General features: G+C 36.1%; 1 protein-coding gene across 3 annotated transcripts in view; it reads left to right on the top strand.

Moving 5' to 3' along the window:
* The window catches only part of ADK (adenosine kinase), a gene marked incomplete at both ends in the record, with an annotated part of 516283 nt that overhangs the window by 418415 nt on the left and 83288 nt on the right, over positions 1 to 14580 (top strand). For all 3 annotated transcript variants that reach the window (XM_079719313.1, XM_079719311.1, XM_079719312.1), the window contains one exon: positions 11384 to 11419. In XM_079719313.1, the coding sequence (XP_079575439.1) occupies positions 11384 to 11419 (36 nt within the window). The remainder of the gene's footprint in view (positions 1 to 11383; positions 11420 to 14580) is intronic.

Here is a 14580-nt window from a genome sequence, read left to right on the forward strand (position 1 = left end):
GCCATAAAAAGGAATGAATTTGGATCATTTGTAGAGACGAGGATGGATCTAGAGACTGTCGTACAGAATGAAGTAAGTCAGAAAGAGAAAAACAAATATCGTATATTAATACACATATGTGGAACCTAGAAAAATGGTACAGATGAACCAGTTTGCAGGGCAGAAATAGAGAAACAGATGTAGAAAACAAATGTATGGACACCAAGGGGGGAAATGATGGTGTGGGGGGGTGATGAAATGGGAGATTGGGATTGATATATATACACTAATATGTATAAAATGGATAACTAATAACCTGCTGTATAAAAAAGTAAATAAAATTAAATTTAAAAATTAAAAAAAATGTCAGCACTTCATTACTACCTCTGTTCTGAATTACCTTCATTTCCCAGCATTTTGTTAATATGTAATGAAAACTCATACTTTGTTACAGAGACAGCAAAACACACAGGGAAGCACTAGGATTAGAAAATGTGTTATCTCAGATTCTGACAAAAGGTTTGTGAGGAAAAAGGGGCGGGGGCGGTATTCCCTGGTGGTTCAGTTGTTAGGACTCCGCGCTTCCACTACAGGGGGCCTGGGTTTGATCCCTGGTCAGGGAACTAATCCTGCAAGCTGTGTGGTGCAACCAAAAGAAGAAAAAGGAAACAAAAAATGTTTGTGAGGTAGAAAGATAGACATTTCTTGAGTCTAGTTTGTAGATTATTGATTGGCTCCCACTTCATTATCAAATGCAGTACTAGCATTTCAAAAGTATCTTTTTAAACCTGTTTATCATAGAGGAAGGATAGGTGAATTACGCTTTCAATTAATCATTTATGGAGGGCCTGCTACATGCTCTGTTGGGTGTTTTCTATCATCTTTCTGTGATTATTTTTTTAATAGCCTGACATTTGGTTGATTTGTTTTTCATGCCCGTTAGATTTTTTTTCCTTTGACTTCTTTGTAGTTTCATTTTTGGTGTAGGTTTTTGTTTTTTTTTTTCTTTCCTTGAGAGACCTGTATTCACTGTTACTGCCATGGCTACCTTTGTTACTTCCCACTGACCATTGTGAAAATTCTAAGTTTATCTGTGTTGGACTTGTTTCTAAGACATAAGTATTACAATACACTCTGTGCATCATTATTGTGTCACCTAGTAAGAAAGAAGAAAATAATACTGGTTATTGGTGATACTTGTATGGAATGTGTTATGTACATATCCATAGGTTAAAAATTCTGACCTGGGGAGGAAGAGGAACTGCCTTTCCTGCCCCCAGCCCCTCTTCCCCACTAGAGGTAGGAAACTAGATGCTTCTCTGTTTTTTACTATATTTTGTTATGCTAATAAGTCACAGTGTAGTCCTATAAGTTTCTTTCTTAATTTAATTCAGTAATATTTTGGGTTGTGAATGTTACTGTGATTTCCAATTTTATTTCGTCTTCTCCCTCAAAAGACCAAGAGACTCAAAGAGTAGAGGAGCTTTTATGACAGGTTCTGCTGTTAGCATCCTCAGAGTGGCCACAGAAGGTCGGATTGATATGGCAGTGATTATCACACCTTGACACTTTAGGAAGCTTCGTGCATGGAATGTGGAAAATGCAAAAGACACGGGTGCACATTTGAGAGAGAAGAATTATTAAAAAGACACTCAGTAAAAATGCCAGTTTCTCCCCATCATGAGGTCTTCCTTTCCGTTTTTGGTCTAATGTTTAGCACTGATCAGTAATACCTTTCTCATTGCCCCATGTAAACATGTGTCTAAACTTGTAAGAATTGGTTATTTATCTTGTCTTTTACTGTCTTTTTATTAATATAAGTAATTTAGGTTTTAGGGGTTTTTTTGGACAGTGAATGAAGGAAACAAGACCTGTCTAAAGATATACATTTTACTTAAGGCTAACAAGCTGTAGCCTGCTCTCCATAGGGCCTTCAGTTCCTCACTGGTAATTCAGTAAAGAATTACTTATAAATATTCTACTAATAGCATAATACAGGGGTTGGCCAACTTCAAGTGACCTAACATACATACTTGGAGTCCTGGAGAGGAGAAACAGAACAATATTTGAAGTAATAAAGTGAAAATATTCCAAATTTGAAGAAAACTATAAACCCACAAATCCAAGAAACTCAACAAACTGCAAAAGAAACAAGGAAAAAACTACACCAAGGAACATCATAATCAAATTGCATAAAAGCAGTGATAAAAGAAATCTTAAAAGCAGACAGGTTGGGTTTTTTTTTTAAGACATATTCTGTACAGAGAAACAAAGATAAGAAAGCATCTGAAACAATGCAAGCTGGACCTTAGAGCACTGAGACAAAAAATTGTCAACCTAGAATTCTATACCCACTAAAAATATCTTTCAGAAATGAAAACGAGATAAAGACTTTTTCAGACATAAAATAGCTAAAAGAGCTCATCAGTAGCAGACCAGCATAAACCATTTGGAAAGCCTCAGATCCAAATGCCAGCTATTACGATTACTTGTTATTTGGTCTTGGACATATTTTAATGTCTCTGAACCTTCAGATTTTCATCTGTGAAAGGAGAAGAATACCTATTTTACGGGATTTTCATGAGGATCAAATGAAATACAGAAAATAATTGACATTTGTTGAGTGCTTTCATTATGCCAAGCACATGTTATCTCATTAAAAATGGAAATAAAATACCCAATAAGAGGCCTGCTACCCTGATGATTTTCTTTTTTTTTTTTTGCGGTACGCGGGCCTCTCACTGTTGTGGTCTCTCCCGCTGTGGACCACAGGCTCCGGACGCGCAGGCTCAGCGGCCATGGCTCACGGGCCCAGCCGCTCCACGGCATGTGGGATCCTCCCGGACCGGGGCACGAACCCGCGTCCCCTGCATCGGCAGGCAGACTCTCAACCACTGTGCCACCAGGGAAGCCCCCTGATGATTTTCTTATGCTAGCATCTCTTTTTTCTTTCTTCAGCAACTGAAAAACTTGGATTATTCTGTAAGTTAGCCCAAATAGCTAGTCAGTCAAATTTTGATGAAGCACTTTTCCTAAACTTGTTTTCCTTTAGTTACCACCATTAAATATGCTTAACAGTGGGAATTAACAACTTTCCTTAGTAGAATAGACACATCTAGTAAATCATTTTGTGAAAGTATGTTCTAAACTAAACCTAATTTTTTTTGGCTTGTAATTTATCTGATTAATTTTTTTTCAGTCATGTTTATGAAGGTATAATTTATAGACTGTTTATCTGATTTTTATTATAAAGCTAATGGATAGGGGCCATGCATGTCTTTATAGTTTATACATTGCCCCACGGAGTTTTTGGCACTCAGTAAATGTTAAATAATATTTCTGTTCAGCATTCTGAAGACAGGAAGCATATGGTAATAAATGTCAGAGTACAGGTTGAAAATCTCCCAAAAATTGTATGTTATATTGTTTGGAAAAACCAGTACAGATATTTTTGTAAATGAAACATTTTAAAAGGGGTTTCCCAAACACAAAAGACCCCGAATAGCCAAAGCAATCTTGAGAACGAAAAATGGAGCTGGAGGAATCAGGCTCCCTGACTTCAGACTATACTACAAAGCTACAGTAATCAAGACAGTATGGTACTGGCACAAAAACAGAAAGATAGATCAATGGAACAGGATAGAAAGCCCAGAGATAAACCCACGGACATATGGTCACCTTATCTTTGATAAAGGAGGCAGGAATGTACAGTGGAGAAAGGACAGTCTCTTCAATAAGTGGTGCTGGGAAAACTGGACAGGGACATGTAAAAGTATGAGATTAGATCACTCCCTAACACCATACACAAAAATAAGCTCAAAATGGATTAAAGACCTAAATGTAAGGCCAGACACTATCAAACTCTTAGAGGAAAACATAGGCATAACACTCTATGACATAAATCACAGCAAGATCCTTTTGGACCCACCTCCTAGAGAAATGGAAATAAAGACAAAAATAAACACATGGGACCTAATGAAACTTCAAAGCTTTTGCACAGCAAAGGAAACCATAAACAAGACCAAAAGACAACCCTCAGAATGGGAGAAAATATTTGCCAATGAAGCAACTGACAAAGGATTAATCTCCAAAATTTATAAGCAGCTCATGCAGCTCAATAACAAAAAAACAAACAGCCCAATCCAAAAATGGGCAGAAGACCTAAATAGACATTTCTCCACAGAAGATATACAGACTGCCAACAAACACATGAAAGGATGCTCAACATCTTTACTCATTAGAGAAATGCAAATCAAAACTACAATGAGATATCATCTCACACCAGTCAGAATGGCCATCATCAAAAAATCTAGAAACAATAAATGCTGGAGAGGGTGTGGAAAAAAGGGAACACTCTTGCACTGCTGGTGGGAATGTGAATTGGTACAGCCACTATGGAGAACGGTATGGAGGTTCCTTAAAAAACTACAAATAGAACTACCATATGACCCAGCAATCCCACTACTGGGCATATACCCTGAGAAAACCATAATTCAAAAAGAGACATGTACCAAAATGTTCATAGCAGCCCTATTTACAATAGCCCAGAGATGGAAACAACCTAAGTGTCCATCATCGGATGAATGGGTAAAGAAGATGTGGCACATATATACAATGGAATATTACTCAGCCATAAAAAGAAATGAAATTGAGCTATTTGTAATGAGGTGGATGGACCTAGAGTCTGTCATACAGAGTGAAGTAAGTCAGAAAGAGAAAGACAAATACTGTATGCTGACACATATATATGGAATTTAAGAAAAAAAAATGTCATGAAGAACATAGGGGTAAGACAGGAATAAAGACCCAGACCTACTAGAGAATGGACTTGAGGATATGGGGAGGGGGAAGGGTAAGCTGTGACAAAGTGAAAGAGCGGCATGGACATATATACACTACCAAACGTAAGGTAGATAGCTAGTGGGAAGCAGCCGCATAGCACAGGGAGATCAGCTCGGTGCTTTGTGACCGCCTGGAGGGGTGGGATAGGGAGGGTGGGAGGGAGACGCAAAAGGGAGGGGATATGGGAACATATGTATATGTATAACTGATTAAATTTGTTATAAAGCAAAATAAAAAAAAAAAAAAGAATTAAAAAAAAATAATAAAAATAAAAATAAAAATAAAAGGGGTTTCCCAGATTTATATTTTCTTTAACGATTTTCTCTAGGCTTTGTTTACTTTATTTACAAATTAAAACTTTTCCTCTTCAGAAATAGTTTAATATTAAAAGCAGTATAACATTAATGCGGTTTCATGAGAAAATATATAAATGATTTTGTAGATAACATAAAGAAAAAGTAATTCATAGTCTGAAGGATAGCATGAAGAAATATTTAGAGGCTGAAGCAACGTAAGTCTTTATAATATGTTGTAGGAAAAAAATAAACAGCAGGTAGTTCTTTATCATTAAATGTCAGCATGATTTAGAGGTATATCACCGCTACAGCTAAGAAATGGTTAATCATAATCAAGTATACAAAACCATTTAGATAGTATGTATCTAAATTACCTTTCCATAATTTGCTCACCTACGATTGATTTGTTAGCCACGCTTGTTTGATTTGATTTTTGTGACTTTTTTAAGGATTAGCATAATCTGAATGAGAAAATATCTGAATTGGGCCATGTTAGTTAACCTCTCTAAGGCTAGGTTCCTCGTGTCTAAAATGTGGATAGGGAATCCAGGCACAGCTTAGTTTGGTGCCTCTGAATCAGATTATCTTACAAGGCTGTAATCAGGATGTCAGCCAGGGCTGTAGTCATATCTCTGCTTGGGGAGTATTCACTACCAAGCTCACTCCCATGGCTATTAGCAAGCCCTAGATCCTCTCTGGTTGTTAGTCATGGGCCGCTCCATAGGGGTCCTCACAACATGGCAGCTTATTTCCCCTAGAGCAAGAGCTGAGAGAGAGCGTGTGAGCAAGAGGATGGACAAACAAGACATCCCATCACTTTTGTCAGATATTTGTTAGAAGCAAGTCACTAGGTCCAGCCCGCATTCAAAGGGGAGGGAATTTTACAAGAATTTGAACATCACCAGTTAGGGATCAATGTAGTAGGCAACCAATTCAGAGGCTTGTCTACTACACATATGATCCACAGATAGGACAAATCATTGAATGTACTCTGGATGCTCTGAAATTCATTTGTTTAAATTATCCTAAGATCTTACCAAGAGCTTGAATTCAATAGGCAAAATGATTTTACAGTTCACATTAAATATTTTATTTATTCCTAGCAACAATCCAGTAGGTTTTGTTGACCTCAGTTGTGTTGATATAAACTGATATACTGAGTGACTTGCTCAAGATTACATATCAAATGAGCTGTAAAACAGCAACCTTAGTGTAGGTTTTCTGATTCTAAGCCCTGTACTCTTTCCATTTGGCTGTAACTGCCTCCTGACCAGTACTATCTTGCATTTAAAGCCCTTCGAAAAAGGCATTATACATCTAAATGTATATACAAATTTAAGAATTTTATGTATATAGAGAGATTTTTATACATAGATTTATACAGAGAAAAACAGACATAGATAACATTACATCTTAGACTCTCATGTATACCACACCATTAGGATTTACAATATTGTTTCAAATATTATCAAGTCAAAGTCTAATACCATTGTAAGGTCTCCAACAGCTGTAGCACTGATATACTGCTAGCGTAATAGTATCTGTTAGCCTAAAATTATCCTTGCAGGGTAAATTCTATTTGGATGGAGAGATGAACAAACAAAACAGAACTGTTTTGGTGGCTTGGTTCTGCCTTGGCTTTTCCTAAAGCCCTGGACTCCTATGACTTGAGTGAAGACCATGGGAACTCCAGTGAGCTTTCTGCTTCCTGTTTGCATTGGGTTAACAGAATGGTTTGTTTTGAATGGATGGGCTGCTTTCGGTGGATAGTCACAAGTTACCTTTCTTTGGTCCTAAGTTAGGTCTTCTCCCTTTTTTGCTTCAGTCCATGAAGTTTCAGCCTACACCCAAGACCCCTCATGTCCACTATCAGAAAGTAGAGTGGTAACATAAGTAAGCAGATAATAGCTCTAACTGGGTTCAGTGCCTTGAAATGTAGAGCAGGAAGTGGGAGAGCAAGGGTTATGAGCTATGGTAGTGGTGGTAGTTAGTATTTATACCCTTCAGATCACCCAGGAGAAAAGAGAGGTAATTTTTTTAAGGCATTTGCTAAATTCTTAAAATAACTTTGTAGTATGGTTAGTAGGAACATCTTTCTTTACAGGAGCAAAAGAATAGTTCCTACAGCTAATAAACGAATTTGGCAAAGTGTCAGGACATAAGGCCAATACACAGAAATCATTTGTAATTCTATATAACTAGTAACAAATAATTGGAATTAGAATAACAATATGGACTAGTTATGGTTTTAGTTTGTGATTACAGATAATTCTCTATAAAATAAAATCAGGGTATTATCAGACAAAATGCAGAGAAAGCAGTTTTCTTCTCAATTGAATATAAAGGAAATTGTTGTCTTTCATACACACAGACACACACTTGAGTTTTTCCTTTCTTTCCTGTATAATCTGAGGATTGTGCTTTTTGGTAGTGGTTTGCTAATCCCTTTAAATAGCTCGTAATGTAAGTATTCCATAGTTTTCATTAACTGCGAATTTCAGCTTTTTTTTAAACCTCTACTCAAAAAACCATACTTGGTTGTTGTTGCATCCTTTTAGCCTGGTTGGTGAAGCAGCAAGCCTAATGCAAATCCTAAATAGCGTGGTGTAGATGAGAGTCTAAGACTTTAATTATATGTCATTTTATTCACAACACTCAATTCCAGGAAGGAAAAAATGGCTTTGTTGTTGTAAAAGACATATTATGTGAGTATCATTCATTGTAAACCAAAAATGATACTGTATTATAGCATAGACAACAATGGGAACTGATTTTGAAAATGTGACCTGTATGAGAAACTGAATAATAGTGAAAGTTATCAAAATGGAAAGAAGTGTTAATGTGAAATCCAGCCTTCTCAGAAATACTCTTTCCTGGCCTTTTGCTTTTGTTGCTTGTCATGCATGAATGAAAGTGCTGCACTCTCAGGGGAGCAGGAAAGCCTCTGTGTCGGTTGTTTATTTCCTTAATCCCTCCTCCTTTGTGATTTTTGATGTCAGATCTAAAATGGAAAGCCTGTAAATATAATGATTATCACATGGATAATCACCTGCATTAGGAACCGCTCTGCTTCTCTATTCTAACTCTAGCTGTTCTCCACATGTCACATTCACTCTGTGGTTGGATTTTAACTTGACTGCTTCATTAGATTTGTGAAACTCAGTACGTGGCGCCCTGGGGCAGCACAGATGGAGACTTGCTTGTTTTCTTTTCTCACTTTTACTGCGAAGGCACGCTAAAAAGTCCTTTTCAATTTAGTGTGATCAGTTCACTTGGAATTACCCTTGATATTTGGAACCTGTCTTACTATTCTGCCCACCATTTATGCCCCTTTTTTCTTCCCTGATTTCTGACCTAATGCCTTTTCCTTCTGTCCCTCCATGCAGTGAATCTGAAGACGAAAATTCTACTTAAAATTCTTACTGGGTCAAACTGTTCCCCTGTGTTGTTTTATTTGTTTTGCTGAGAGGGAAAAATAAATGTTGTTCCATCATTGTATCTACAAACACCTTCAGATCAGAGGTTAGCTGTGGGAAAGTCTGCAGTGATGTGAGCCAGCTGCCTTCTCTAATGGAGTGACTGGGGGCACCAGCCCAAGATCAAAAGAAGGTGGGAGGAAGTCAGGAGATAAGATCTTTTTAAGCAGTAGAACAAGTGCTTAGCTTTTCAGTGATAGGGCACAGCTCTGCAAACCTGTGTGAGGGGGCGCTAGGATAGAAAATTGAGTTGACTTTTCTTCAGCACATCCTTCCTCAGTCAAAAATATGTTGGTGCTTGGAATAGTTCACAGATGTGGAAGTGTCCTAGGGCCCAGTTTCCTTAAAGAATAATGATCTGACATTTATAAATGTGCCTTCTTGCAATTAGTCAGTTCTACTATACCATAACAGATCACAGTCGATAGCTTCTTACATTTGTGGGAGCAGAACTGGACATTAAAAAGGCAACTTAACTACTGTATGTGAATTTTAAGTTTTTACGTCTTAGTGCAACTTCAGTCATACAGATTCTTCGTATTAACTTTGTCTTATAGTCCTCTAGGTTTCTTTTGTGCCTCTGATAAAGTTCCATGTAAATAAGTAGTTCTTGCAGGGCTTCTTAGTTGTCTTTTCCATATAAGAATTAGCTTGGTTAGTTCTTGAGTTGGACAGCTTGGAAAAGTTCTACATTGATATCTTTTGAACTTTATCCTTTTCCTTGACATCCAGGCTAGCAAATATTATTGACTGTGTGGTATACAAGATTCTAGTGTAAGTAAATTGTCAGAGAGGCTAACCTTGCTTGCAACAATTGTCAAGATCATAATTCCATTTTTTTAAAATCTATATCAAGTAAGGTTAACTCAATCAGCCTTATGCTTCTGTAGTCAACAGCCTAAGGAGTTGTACTTTCAGCTTATCACTTTGTATTAACTTCAGTGTTCAGCTGTAATCATCTATTTCGACCTTTTCAAACCCTCAAAGTGGTTCTTTAAATTTATATGCTATTAGTATATTGGACCATAAGTGCATACATACTTTTCTTCCCTGTGTTTTCCTTAACATGTAGATAGTACCCAGATTTCTGCTGGAGACATTAACTGTAGTTTCTGCCTTACATGGTTTGGTGCAGCAGTCGTTTTAGTTGGATCTGCTCACTACTCAGGCTCACATCCCATCCTTCTATTAATATCTCTTGGCAAAGATAATTTTGGAGGAATGTAAGTTAAGATGTAGAGGCTCTTGACAGTTGTCTGCAGTTTTTTTTTTTTTTTCCATTTTCAAGGGGGAAGTGGAATGGAAAAGTAATATTGCCTCCATTTTCTGTATCAGTACTAAAATGAAAATATATATGCAAAGCAGAGTGAAGAAAGGGAGAAGATTTGGTTACACAGATGTGTTTTTTGTCATTTGATAACCTATTATAAGGGCATTAGAGTATATAATAAGGTTCATCAGATTGTGCCCTTAAGATATATTTAATATCCAGAAAAACACTGTTTTAAAATTTTTAACTGTAATTTTTAAATGATGTTCAACTTCTGTTACCCTGTCATCTTATATCAAAGAGAAATGGGGGGTGGGGACTTTTTATTACAAACATTTTCAAACAAGCCAAAAAATATTAATACTGAATACATCTAGATTCAGTCATTAACATTTTACCATTTTTGCTTCACTTTATTTTTTTTAATTTTTCTAAAATAAATTACATATATCATGCCATTTTATCCCAGAATACTTCAGGATACACCTCTAAAAATCTAGAACATTTTCCTTATGAAATCGATAATTCTTAATATTATCTAATTCCCATTTCATAATCAAATTTCTCCACTTGTCCCAAAATGTATTTTATAGCTGGTTTCTTCAAAACAGTTTCCAATTAAAATCTGTGTATTGCTCCTGGTCATTTTTCCCCTCCCCACTTTATCATAACATTGACTTATTGAAGAGACCAAGCTACTTGTCCTGTATAATGTCCTGCATTATGGATTTGTTCATTTGCTTTCTCAGTGTATCATTTAACTTGTTCTCCTATCCTCTATATTTCCTGTAGACTGCAAGTTATTGAAAAAATTTTTTATTAATTCATGTTAAAAACTTTGTAGCTGATGCTGTGTACCTTATACTGCATCATAACAGAAGACACAGTGTTTTTGGTAATCCCATTATTAATGATAAGTGATAGGATCGATTGCTGGGTTAAAGTGATGACAGCTTGATCCTTCCATTATAAAGTTATACTTTGCTCCCCGTGACCAGCATGTGATCTTTGATACTTTGATTCCATGAAATACCCAGTTCCCCATCATCCTTTCACCTATTGAATTTAATATCCATTGATGATCCTTGCCTGGATAAATTTCATCAGGGATTGCAAAGTGGTGGGTTTTCTGAATCTATACATTTTTTAGCAGATGTTTTTCTCTACAGAAGAGATTTCTGTAAGGTATTGTTTTAATTAAAAACATAACCATCAGCATCTTCCTTAGGTTTCAAATGATTTTCTTTGCTGGGGTCAAAACACCTGAACTCACAGTGACAGCTACAGTAAAAACATGTACTATATCTTATTTCAACTTGTGAAGTGTGTTGACATTATGCTGCCTTTTTTTTTATGCCAAGGTAAAAAGAAATTTTTTTTTTTGGTGTAAGAATAAAATTTGAACTATGTGGATATATTGAGATAATTGTCTAAAAAGAAGACTGAATGAGTTTCAAAATGGATTATTTCTTCATTACCTAGCACTTTATAATTAACTGTTCCTTTTTTTTTTATTTCAGGAAGCTGCCACTTTTGCTAGAGAGCAAGGCTTTGAGGTGAGTTAACCCACAATTGTACACTAAACAGATCCTAAAGGTTTCTTCTAGCTGATAATGAAGTTCTTTTGGACAGTGATTGATGTGCTATTATACTCTCAGAGCCTCGCAGCAGTTGCCATGGAAACTTGGCAGTCGTCATGGTTTCTTTGTTCTGCCAGCACAGTGTTATGACGCACTCTGCTAGGTCTGCACCCAACATCGCCTACAGATGTTATTTATTGAATTTTGAAAAGCCTCTTGGGAAGCCAAGAGGTTGGGCACGGTTTCAAGCTGCCTCTGCAGATATGGGGCCTGTCAGTTTGTTCAGTTAAAAAGCTACCTCATTAGCTGCATTACATTTCATAAGGATTCACTGCTAAAGCAGTGGTGGAGCAAGACTAAATAGTGAAATATAATGTCATTTAAATAATTTCAACCCTACCACATGTAGATTATCATTATGTAAATTAATTTCCAAAAGTTGTACTTAACAGTTGTTAGGAACTGATTAATTTAAATACTGTTCATATAAACTTCCTGTTTGAATCTCTTTTTTTTCTTCTCTCTGCTTTTTTTTTTGATAGCATAAAACATATACATTTTCTGAAACTAAATATTGATACTTGCTTTACTTTCCAGATAATTGATTCTGTTTTCCTCATAGAAATATTATCTTGTCAAGGTTCCAAACTCCATGTGGTTGTTGTTGGCAAAATTAAGATAATAGACAAGACTATGTTTTTACCTACATAATATCTACCTTCCAGTCCATCATTAGGAAACACTGACTAATCTCAGCGCAGGTTAATTGACAGAGAATTCACTGAGTTTGTGAGTTTTATGACTATCATATTTATTTAGCTAGAACTACATAGAATACTGTGTTCTATACAGCAACTTGGAATGTTTCATGGTAGTAATTTTTTAACATTTAATCTGACTAGAGCTGCAACATACAGAAACTCTCTCCTTATTTGCATACTCAGTATTGTCTACCGTCTACAGAAGCTGTGAGCATTGATTGGATATATTAGTAAGCTCACTTTGAACTCTTTAGAGAAAGGTGTTGTATGAAATTGTGATGGAAATGTTATTTAAATATACTAAAGACAGATTCATTATCAAGCAACAAAGTGATACATGTGTATGTTATCCATGTCATAGGACTTGACAACCAGGCATAGGGCTTCCTTTTCTTGGAGGAAGATAGTGAGCATGTGGTATAAGTATTCTACTCTCAAGATCTTATGAAAAAAACTGTATCAGGGTATGAAACTCTGCCTCATAATGCTCAATTAATGGCAACTTTGATAGTTTCTTGGGAGTTTGCTTTTTTTGTTTTAACATATTCTCATGAATATGGGGTTGAGTCACATGAAGAAGAAGGAATAAAGATTTCCAAGTAATTTTTATCTAATTTAAGTTTCACTTTGTCATTTCCCAAACTGGCAATTGATATACAGGGCTAAGTGTAATGAAGGGAATATTCAATTTAAAAGTCAAATGTTTTGATCATGAAACTGTACGTAAATGTTTTCAGTCATGTTTTAAAGTTTCACTGATGTGAAATTTCAGTATTAACAATTAATACTCTCTATTGTTACATCAAAATTCTCCAAAGATAAAAGCCTGCAGAGTATAAATTTGTGTCCTATTTTCTGTGCTAACATTTAAAAATGTATTTTGGTTCTAGAAAATAACCAATTTTGTAGAAGTTTAGAAATATAACATGTTGTATAACAAATGATCATGATTCAGTAGTACCTTGATAATAATTTTTAATAGTTTATTAAACCTTACTAATTCATAGTTTTATTGCTCTCTTGAGCTACATGCTTTGGATATGCCTAGTTTAAATACAATCTTAGCAACAAACTACTTTTTCTATTTTCTACTAACCAGCACCATATTAACCTTTCTGTTAGTTCTTACTCATTGATTCTAGAGTTGTTTCTTTTTACCATAAATCTGCCACAAATGATTACAGCATATAAACAAAGTGATGATGATTATAGTAGGATACCTTATTACCTCCTGACATAGCAAGATGACTCAGTTGGTGATTTGACAATGATGTGTTAGATTGGTTAAAGCACACAGTGTCTTGATGTGTCCCTTCATGGGTTCCCTAAAATATTATATGCATCACAGAATCTGTAAGAGCCATGAGTAGAATACCCTGAAGTATTATTAATAAAATATAATCCATGTATGGAATACTATCTAGAGAAACTGAATGATTTTAAAATGTCATGAAAGTTTCCTTAGTCCATTAGGTAGGAATATGAAAGCATAGGTTTGAAACTTGGTATTTTTAAAGATTCAAACAAAAATAAATCACTTAACAGTTTAATGTCTATGGAAATGTGTCAGTGCTCTCAAGTCTAGTGTGACAAACTAGACAAAATCTGTCTTATTCCTCCCAACTTTAATTTTACCTCTTAATTTGGGGCATGAATGAGAGGAGAGAAATGAAAAAATTAAAAAAGAAAGGAAAGGTGGACATTTTTTTCTTCCCACAAATCCACTGTCCTACCCTCATTTTCTGTTATAAATCCCAATCAGTTCCCAAAGCCACTGAGTGTTGCCACTAGTGATCTGTCTGCTAAGAGACCAATCTAAATGCCTCTAAAAATAACCAGTGTTTATTCATCAGGAAATATACTCAGCAGCATTGTTTATGATATTCTGATTAGCTTCTCTGCAAATTTTAGATAATCTTTCTTTAAGAAAAAAATCTTGGGCTTCCCTGGTGGCGCAGTGGTTGAGAGTCCGCCTGCCGATTCAGGGGACACGGGTTCGTGCCCCGGTCCAGGAAGATCCCACATGCCGCGGAGCGGCTAGGCCCGTGAGCCATGGCTGCTGGACCTGCACATCCGGAGCCTGTGCTCCGCAACGGGAGAGACCACAACAGTGAGAGGCCCACGTACCGCAAAAACAAAAAAAAAAAAAAAAAAAATTCTTTAATCTTTAAAACGAATTGGGCAGTTTTCAGTAAGAAGAGGCAGCTTAGGAGGGCACTGGAGAATGAGATAAAAACTGGAGCTGGGCAGAGCACAGAGCAGAAGAGAGAGGATTTATATATATATATATATAGGTTGATGGAAAATTGCATAGTGCCCTGATTTAAATGACAGACCTGCTAAGAAGTTAAAATGACAATTCTTGGGGTAAAAAGT

This window comes from Hyperoodon ampullatus (assembly GCF_949752795.1).
Source record: "Hyperoodon ampullatus genome assembly, chromosome: 1".
Classification (NCBI taxonomy): domain Eukaryota; kingdom Metazoa; phylum Chordata; class Mammalia; order Artiodactyla; family Ziphiidae; genus Hyperoodon; species Hyperoodon ampullatus.